This window comes from Sinohyriopsis cumingii, chromosome 12 (assembly GCF_028554795.1).
Source record: "Sinohyriopsis cumingii isolate HCF-2022 chromosome 12, ASM2855479v2, whole genome shotgun sequence".
NCBI lineage: Eukaryota > Metazoa > Mollusca > Bivalvia > Unionida > Unionidae > Sinohyriopsis > Sinohyriopsis cumingii.
The window spans coordinates 97,992,948-98,003,671 of NC_142972.1; the positions used below are offsets into that span (position 1 = coordinate 97,992,948).

At 34.8% G+C, this 10,724-nt stretch overlaps 1 protein-coding gene across 1 annotated transcript; it reads left to right on the forward strand.

The window, feature by feature from the left end:
- Positions 1-358: 358 nt before the first annotated feature.
- Positions 359-10,094, forward strand: LOC149787055 (uncharacterized). The gene is made up of 8 exons (XM_089976030.1): positions 359-561; positions 1,398-1,533; positions 2,806-3,099; positions 3,924-4,585; positions 5,530-5,613; positions 6,026-6,148; positions 7,248-7,330; positions 9,894-10,094. Exons 1-8 carry the CDS (start codon positions 390-392, stop codon positions 10,092-10,094), a joined length of 1,755 nt encoding a protein of 584 aa, XP_089832156.1. The 5' UTR covers positions 359-389.
- Positions 10,095-10,724: the final 630 nt, after the last annotated feature.

Sequence of the window (10,724 nt, forward strand, 5' to 3'; positions counted from 1 at the left end):
TTTTATAAAAAAAGACTGAAAAATTATATGAACCAAAATTGTTGAATATTCAAATGCGATGAATTTTAAAAATATATATATATATATATATATATATATATATATATATATATATATATATATATATATTTAATTTTTCATAGAAAATAATAGAAGTGAGGAAGGGGCTGTTCTGTATTGTTATAGAACATTGTCATGGTGTAATCGATGTCTCAAAAGAAACTAAATGCTTGACCTGTGGAACCACCATGAAGGTCAAGTGCATACGCCTTCAGAAATTTTCTTCCCATCATGAAGAACTCTGTCAGACAAGTGGGAGCACACATCCATCATGATATGAGCCCAAATGTTTGTCAAAGAGGAAAATACCATTTCATTCCTCCATCCTAATGCAAGCTGAGTATAAGAAACCATTCACAGAGAGATTCATATACGATGGTGAATATGTCATCTTGGTTTCTGATAACCAGCTCTGTGATGTTTGCTCTGGTAGACTGCAGGAAACCAGCAGCTACATACAGGCCAACATATTTGGTGTCCAGCAGATATTAAGTGCTAAAAGTAAGTAAACTTGAAATTTTAACTGGAAATTTAATTTTACTTTCATGGGACAGTTAAGCTCAAACATTTTGTGCTATCTCAAAAGGTTCTTCTGGGCATATGAGTGATTGATTGTAGGTGCAAGTGCAGTTTGATTATGGTATTTTAAGGCTACATATGAAGAAAGGTCCCAAATGTTTTAAAAGACGAGCTAAAGAGAGACAATCGTTTTTTATATTTTTGCACTATTGAAATAAACAGAATCAGTTACTTTTGTTCCACTTTCTTATTGAATTCAATTTTTATGGCACACTGAGAGGACAAAACTATTACCCAATTCCCCACCTCACCCTTTGTTTTGCTCGTTTCTTTTGATTAGCCCCCATTTTTTTCCTTCTTGACAGTGCCTAAATTAACCCAATCATAAATGTAATCCTGTTGCTTAAATTAACTGCTTTCATTACATCATACTATAAAACTGAATAATTAGCTTGTTACTCAGAACTGGTAGAATGGTTTTTATCTGTTTTGATGAAAAATGCTTTCTTATACACACAAATTAAATTATTACGACTTTTTCATGAGAAAATGAATAGTGTGTCATGTGCAACAGTTCAAATTTTCAGAGAAAGTTTGTAATATAATATGAAATGTTAAGTACAGATATATGGAAAGATAACAGGTACACTTCATTAAGAGTAAACATTGAGAATATGTTATCATTACCTACTGATATAATCCTTAAGCCTGTTATATTATCCAGTACCACTGTAAATAATACATGAACATTTTACATGTCTCTAATGACTCATGTATTTATTGAAATGTAACAGAGTTATGTGATATTTGATTTTCAGTCTTCTCCAAAACATGCATGGAATGTGAGAAAACATTCCATTTGGATGGCCTGGAGCAGTGTGTGCTAAATATGGGTAGATACATCATATGTCATGAAGTCCTTAGAAGATTCATGTATTACTTCTTAACTGGAAAGTAAGCATATCGTATTCTCTGAGTATTAATTAAAATATTCGCTTTATTGGGGTTTTTATCCCTTGTAATTAGGTTCTTCTTTTTCAGCCACAGCAGCTTTGTTAAATAGCTCATGTTACTGTATTAAAGTTTATGAAAGCCCTCTTAATCATTTCCTTTATTGAACTGCATGTGTATGCTTAAGATATTATCATTGCTATTAACTACCTGTTTTCTTGGTCATGTTTGATATAATCTTCAATTGTTTGCATATACATATAATTATATATACAGATCATGCTTTTGGCCAAAAATTGTATTGATTCCATGTTCATTTTTGAAGCAGATGAAGAAGAAATTTTTTTTTTGAAGCATCCAGTTTAAATATTATTCTTGGGGGTGGGGATTTGCCTTTTACTTGCAATTGTCTCAATATTCTGTAGTAATATTTGCAATTATTACAACAATGCAGTACTGCTTCGATGGCCTAGTCATTAGAGTGGCTACCTCGGATGCTGTAGGTCGTATTATTGATCCCTGTCCGAGTCATACCAAAGACATACAAAAATGGTACTAACAGCTGCCTCGCTTGGCTCAGCATTAGGAGGTTAGTATTATGACTGGTCATGATGATGTGACTGCGTGGGACCTAATGCTACATGTCTGCAGCATGATGCCCAGTGCTAGACAGCACTATAAACTGCCACACTGCAGACATTGTAGCGATATGACTGAAAAATTGTTAAAGCTACATTAAAAATCCAAATCACACACACACACACACACACAAATACATTTGAATTCGTACAATATTATAGTTGTAACACTTGGATTCATTTGAGCTAGCCAAGGTTCCTATATGACAGCCCATCTACAACTTGGCATATCGTGCAAATATTTCTGTGCTGCGGGTCTGTAAATTTCATTGGATATGGCAGCAAGCCACTGTATCCAATCAAAATTAAGTTGTTAAAATTTTAACACTGTTCCTACATGACCAAGACAAGGGGAGAACACAACTTGCATGGCTGATAAATAAGCAATTTTCCAGTGCTGGTCCATGTTTGCACAAATGCCTTTCACTCAAATACACCTGGAACTTTGGCTAGCAAAGATCCACATGGATTATTTTTAATATCACAATTGAGTATTTGCAAACTGGACGAAAGTAAAACTATGTGCTAATATCTTGTCCTTTGCTCTCTCCTTATAATTAATGATATCAAAAACTATTTTCATCGTTCCTTTTTAATTGAATACTGGAATATTTGTTTATAATTTTATTTTGCACAGGTCAACAATTTTCACAGAATACACAGTCCTGTGTAAGATGCACACAGATGCTGGACATGACATTCAGGGAAAACTCAGTTATGGTGAATTTAAATCAGCATGGTACAGCTTTTTGGATCTGCTTGAAATAGATTATTCCAGTGCCTTTGTATGCCTACACTGTGGCCCAGATCCAGACACTGTAGTAATGGATGCAACGTCAGTGTCATTCCGAAAGGAACTTATGTCTTGGCAAAATATACTGTCTTCAGTTAACACCGTGGACAAACCATATGATGCTAGAGATGCACACAGGTAATAATATGAGAGTATGTTAACATTTATTGATGTTTATCCATCTGCCAGAAATTTGGAAGGGACATATTGGCTTTTACCCTATCTTTGAAAAATATCTTGCATTGTTATTGGTGAAGTGTGTTATATTAGACCTGGCAAAATGCCATTTGAGGTCATTAGGAAATATAATAGGTCAGTGTGAGTTGATGTCAAAGATTACAGCATTTGAGCACTCATTCACTTATCATTGCTTAACAGTGTCTCCACAAATAATCGTTTGAAAATAATTAACACGTTATTTGTGGCAATTGTCAGAGTAAATTATTGGCATGGTTTGTTGCAACCCAGTATTGATTGATAGTGTCATCTATATATTATAACATACCAAGATTATAATAAATAATGTAACAAATATCCTACATGTGATTTTTAGTCGGTCATTTTCTCCACTTTAGCCAAACGAATGAGTATCATTTCTTATAATTATTTATATATGCAGATTTGTATGGTTTCATGGACACTATTGTTTCAATAGCATTATTGCTTTGCACTGCAAGTTCACAATTATCACTATACAAGACAAATAAAGCTTGATTCTAATTGTGCATGTGTCAGTATATAAGTCAATAAGACATTATGTGGTTGAGAATCATTAAGTACTTCAACTCTAATAGCAAAGTAAGTTTTGTTTTACTAAAATATATTTTAAATCTGATGCTATTATTGGTGATTCTAATTCCTGAGTGACAAATGTTCATTCCTTTTTTGTATCATGTTCTGTGCCCTCACTTTCATTTTATCACAGAAATGGCGCCAATATATTACCGTTTCTTTTTTAACAGAGCCAAGGAGCGGACACTTTTTTCAAGGATAGTGAGATCTTTCCTGCTTGACTTTACATCAAGGGGAATAAGTTTAGAGCAGAAAGGGAAACTCCTTCAAACTGTTCAAGAAGAAAATCAAAGTTGTGAATTGTTGTCTTTCTTAACAGTTATACTAGAAGACTGCATCAACAGAGGAGACAGAATTGTAGCTAAAGGATATTGGAGGGAGCTGATCAAAGCTTTGGCTTCCTCAAACCTTTTGTGTAGTTTTTTAGCTCCATCAGAAGATTTATTTGATTTTCTGAATTGTTCTTTGGCAAAACATGTTTCTATCTTTGAAGATGACACCACTCTTTCCAGAATTCAGAAAGAAATACCAGTGTTTTTCAACCTTCTTTCAAATTTGAAGGAGAAATTTCCATTTGACACGCTACAAAACATCCTTCCCTATCTTAAACAAAAAGTTTTTGATCCATTCGTTAAAAAAACATGCCCATCAGAATTACCAAATGAAGAAGATATCGATGATCTGGCATTTTTTCCTCAGCTTCCACAGATTAGAAAGAGAGGAACATTTGTTGCAGATAAGAAAGGGTCTAGACTGAAGGACATTTGCTCCAAGTTTGCCAAGGGACATCCGCATCTGCTGCCAGGAGTGTTTACACTGTTTTGCCCACATGGTAAGCATAAGTAAGATGTTGTCAGAAAAACAAATTGAATCATGTAACAGAGTATATTTTACCCGAAGATTGTCTTAACACATTAACCCCTAGCGACAACTTTACGGGGCAGGAGGTAGTAGCCTACTGCCGAGCTCTGTAGCGTCATGGTCATGGATGATACACTAAAGTGGGTGGTATCATAGAAAGGTAGACAGATGTAGCTCTACAATGAAACTAAATAATCTGGAATATCTAGTTGCACTTCAAAATACAGATAGAAAAACCTCATTTTTTAGACCCAAATTTTTTTAACCCAAAATTTGCCTGTGGTCGGAATCCGATTTTGTGTCTGGATTTTAGACTTTTTGATATCAGATCTAAGGCAAACCAGTATGAACTGCAAACAGATGAGTTTTGTAAAAGGTAGGATAAGATGGGCATGTGGAATAAAGAGTGGTCTCCATACAAAAATAATGGCTCCGTTTAGCAAAAAAATAAAAATAAAAAGAAATTCCAACTTTTACTCCTCTGCTCATGTGCGAGTCAAATAGCCAACAAATAACGATGTTTTTAACACAACTAGGTAGTATGTTATTGAAAGATGGCTGGGGATTTGGTGTTTTCGAGTCTATTCAGAAATAGCTTTCAAAATGTGTTTCCTACTCGATTTTCAGGCAAAAATGACAAAAAGCTCCAGGGGTTAATGTGTTAATGGCATTAAATTAACTGCACACTGGTATCACCAGACTCCAGTTTAATGAGTTCTTATTTGCTCAAAAGGCTACCAAGTTTATCACTTTCAGTTAATCATTGTTTTTAGCCGACATTTCTTCAGAATTGTTATTGTATTAATAAATATTTTTAAACTAAATCACTTGCATGTACATGTTTTAGTTTGTTTATGTACTGTTACCCCATGATTTTGTCAAGAAAATATTTAAGTGTCTTATTTTAATTTATAGGAATTTGCTACGGGTTCCAGGTAATGAAAGTGCATGAATCACCAGATGTTCCATTCATCCTCCTGAGGACCAGATTTAGGAAAGGTTAGTTGTGTGATTGGCTGTTATAAACTTAGATCTTTTGTTTCTTCTTTGAGCATGTGACAAGATATAAATGTATATTTTCAATCATTATTCAGCTGATGGCTATATCTTAATAATACCTTTAACAACAACCATTCAATAATCTTTTCTTTGTTGACAATATTAATTATAGAATGAAACAAATTTTGCCGTTTGGGAATATAGATGGTGTTGTGGATAAGTTCCTTGAATTTTTATACCATGTAATATGGATAATTGTCAAAGGTTATAATATTCAGCCTTTTTTCTACCATTCATAGTTAAGCAGTTAAGAAAGAAATGCTTGAGATTCATATACTTTATATACAAATTAGCAATGATAGTTTTGAAGGCATCATTCAGAAATAGTATATGAGTGTGATTTTTGTTTCAGCTCCAAAACTGGTAGTTTACGATAATGCCTGCTCTCTCCATGTTTACAGCCTTAATAGGGATCCAGTATTTTTCAAGGACACATCATTCCGAGTGGACAGTTTGCATTTTAGAAATCATACAGGTACATGTATTTAAATGAAGTTTTGTTTATTGAATTCCTATACAACATTCTGTGCTATCCATCCTGTTATAGCATTATTTTTATCTGTACATTGCAAACTACACTTCATACCAAAGACTTGGTACCAGCAGCTGTCTCACTTAGCGCTCAGCAGTAAAAGGTTAGTGTTAGGACTGGTTGGCCTGGTGTCAGGATAATGTGACTGGGTGGGACATCATGCTATGTCTGTGGCATGATGCACCAGTGGCAGACATCACTATAAACTGATACACTATCAACATCATAGCATTCTGACAAATATTGTTAAAGCTACGTTAAATACCCAAATCACACACACACACTCAAACTACTCTTGATTTTGTGGAAAATTCTGTTTATCTTTCTTCTGAAGTTTTACTATTGTTTTGTTATGAAAACAGAGACTGTAATCTTAATTTTGGGGTCCATTCTATATTTTATATTCTGGAGTTTACTTAATTTAAGGATTTGTTTTTTTCTATATTTACAACATGTGGTCCGAGTTACGAGTTGAAGGCATATCCACAGTATTGTAAATTAAATTCCCAAGTGGTCGAACAGTCCAACTCAAGATTGCAGAGGTTAAAGGGATCCCTGTCTTACATGACGCAAAATAATTTCATGAAACACTGTAAATTTTACTTGTGGGGCCAAAATCAAGAGATCCTTTCTAAAAACAGATGAACCTAAAGATTGCAGTTATTGTTGGCATCAAGCAGGACGGTTATTCCATGAAAAATTACCCAGAGATCCCCAGGCTGTGATCTCTGATTATCATGACATTTTCTCCATATGTACATCTGTGTAAATGATGGCAGCATGCACATTTTCAGTACAGAATTTCAAGTTACTTATAAAGTTCTAGCCAGTTGAAATGGCAAGGGGTAGCATAGTGTGTTTACTTGCAAAATCGTCGGCTGACAATGACGGGTTTTCAGTGCCTTTAACTTCTCACATTATCTCAATATTTACTGTACTATGTATTTGTGGTCTTGGGAATTTGAGGCATAGCTCAGACTTTAAACATCTCATATTTATAGAGATAATACACCCCTAAAATTTGGCCTTTTGTTCGTTACAGATTTTTGTCTTCAGATTTTAAGTTATCTTTTGCCTGGCTGTCCATCACAAACATTAGATATGAAGATTACACCTGCATTGGTTGTATCCAATTGATCTCATCTGATCATGTTTATTGTTAAGCTATACCTGGGGTTCAAACACGAGACTAATCACCATGCAAACTGTGTATCCTCTTTACGTATGTGGTTTGACCATGTGGGCAATGACCTAGCATAATGAATTTTTATATGATCGGAATCCATAGCTGTATTTGTACCACTGTTCCAAGCTGGAGCCAATGGATTTTGTTATCATTACTGAAATTTCCACAGGGAACTAATCAGTACAAATAAAAAATTAATCTAAGATACCTTCAGAGATGACTTCACAGTGAAGTTCTTGTGATAAGTTCACCAGAATTTCTTTGAGAGGCTGGATTGTAAACAAACCAATGTGCGATGGAACACAGATTTCACTTCTGGATCATCACCAATTCCTTATTACTCACTGTACACTGTTGACAAAATACACACAGACAAAATGCACACAGACAAAATACACACAGACAACCATTCCCTAAGCTCATATTCTGAAGACTAAACGAATACCTTTTAATCTATGCCAAGAATGACTAAATTTAACTCTTGTAACACCAACAAAATGAGGACAAAATACTCCAAAAATAGACTAGGACTACATTCGTGGGCACTGAACTGGAAGTACTAATTGTGACCTGATTCCTAATAGGGTAAGAAAATTTTAGCTGAATGTAAAAAAAACTTTCATCTGTAATAAAATGTGTCTGAAATAATGCTGCAAAGTTTAAGGAATTTGATCCATGAATATAACATAGGTTTTTATTTGACTCCATTGTAACAGAAACACAAGGAAGTGGAAAATGGCAGACTCAAAAATGCATAAAACTTAAAAGTATAAAAGTGATTTTATTAATCAAGGTAAACACTGGAAATAAACTGTAATTAGTTTTGAGCAATAACAAATATTTGGAAATTGCTAGAAATTAAATTTGTCTGTTAAACTTTACTAAAAAATTCAATTTTAAAAACTGATACACATTTTTGTATGGCAACTTTAATTCAAATTATATTTTCTAGAGAATTTAAAACCTAAAGTTGAAAATTTTTGTTCTTTGACAAAATGTCTCCATTCCTTTATCATGAACATCAGTGGTTTTCCTTATCAGGTGTGAAGTAATTAAACTTGAGCCTGTCAGTAATAGGCAACACCTGAAATCTCTTATCATTGAAATACACTAGTTAGGGGTACTGATCAAGGAAGTGATGTCATTTCCATTGATGAAGGGGAGGAGCTCACAGATGTTAAGCTTCCAATAGTATTGAAGAGTTGGTGGAGTTCTTTGAAAATCAAGGTATCATGCCTCTTCTAGCTATACAAGTGAGAGAAAGGATACTTGTACTTTACATGCGGTTATTGTAACTGAAACCATGAAAGTGTACAACAAGAGGAAGAAGACTTTATTTTAAACCTGGAAATATTCCACATAAAGTGGTCGCATATCTGATTGATAATACTCTACCAAATTCCAGTGCTGCATCAGTTAAGTGACCAGAAGAATAGCAGGGACAAAGCTGACAAATGAGGGTCTTTATTCAGTTGTGGCACCAGACAGTAATGGTTTGGGTCTTCTAGAATTCTATGGCCATCATCCACAACAAAACTGGACCTTAAATAGATGGAAATGAATCATTATAATGGGGCACGTATGATCTGTAGGGGGAAAAAATGTTGAAAAGTTTAACCAAATCATTCATGGACATGGCAATCCAGATAGCATATCTGAGAGACCCAAGTTCCAAATTGTTGATGAAAGAAAACAGAGACTTGCTTGGAAGCATATAATGATGTTTAAGAACTGCAGCTTTAAGTCAGCAGAGTATAAGTTGTACAAGGAGATAAAAACAATAAACCTGGGCCAAATCCTGATGTTGCCAATATGATGCTTCAAGCTGGACTACAAGATACACCAGTGAGCAACACCAGAGCTAGATATTTGCTTGTGGCCATTGCCATTCCACCACGTAGGAGAACATATATGCAAAGGACCTCCAACATTGTAGGCAAGCTACTGTAGAGTTAAATACAAACTTTTTATAGCAGACAAGCTGAAACTAGTCAGACAAGTTAATGTCATGCATGGTGTCCAGGATCCTACACAAATGAAGGTTGCTTTTGATGCAAGATGCAATGCCATGTAGCCTTGAATGTGAAAAGAAACCTGGTCAAAGTTTATCTCAGACTGTTGGAATTGCCTGTGAAAATGTTAAAGAGATAGCAAATTCTCAGCCAAATGATTCAAGTGATTCATCTGAACATGATAGAAAATGATAAGAATATCCTACTAGAAGTCCTGAAAATGTAATGTGTTGTTGTAGAACAGTTGCAACTGAACACAATGACACAGAAATGTGAGGCTGTGAACTGATCAATCAGTGTTAAATTACCTAAAAATGTGAACTATTCAATAAACTTTGAGGCAAGAGTGCACTCAACAAGACATAGACTCAATAACAGACTGGGAAAACCATTGAAAACCAAAGTAAATTACCTGGGAGGTATACTTTCACCAAGGACTATGAGATCAATGGAAACAGTGGATAAAAACTGTTCTTTCCATGAGTTGTAGGAAACCAGGGAACATATTCTGACAAGACAAGTAGATACGATGCAGGCTCATCTGCGGTACAAAACTCAGCAAGGCAAAAGGAAGTCTGACTACTGCAAAGTACTGCTGGATTCCAAGGGTGATGACTCCTGTGCATGTGTTTATCAGGAGCCAGTGGACACTGCAGACAGAAATGAAGATCTTAGTCCATGTGCAAAATGACTGTGCTCAAAGAAATCATGAAAAACATGATACAGAATGGAAAACTGTCGTGGGGAAATCCGTAGGTAACACAATGCATGTTATGTGCACTTTTGTTATTTACTACCACCTGATGAGACCTATGGAGAGGTTGAAACAGTTTTCTCAGAATATAAAGACAATGTAAAGAAATTAAAAAGCAAAATAAATCTATAACAAAAAATTCTAAAGTGAAATGACTCACTGACTGAACAAATAAAGGAATGTATTTAAGACGGAGCTGTCATGCCAGCATGTTCTAATACCTAAAGAACACACTCTTTCTTCTATCCTTGTTATTCAACACAATCATCTATGTTTGCATGCATCATATCAATCAATAATCTCCATTTCATGCATTTAAACAGTAAGTCAGACCTGATTTGATATGGATGTGGGTGGGTGTACAGGACATATCATGATACAGGTAATACCTGTATTATTCTTGTCACAGTTTCAACTTTATCATGCAATCTGGAAAGTCAACATGCCTGGTAACCTTTGCAGCACTGCCTATTGCTGTTGATGGAATTAGGTTTTATATAAACATTCACACCTAAACTATTGTGGTAGAAATGGGATGCATCAAGCTCTTTTGGAATGTTTAGACTT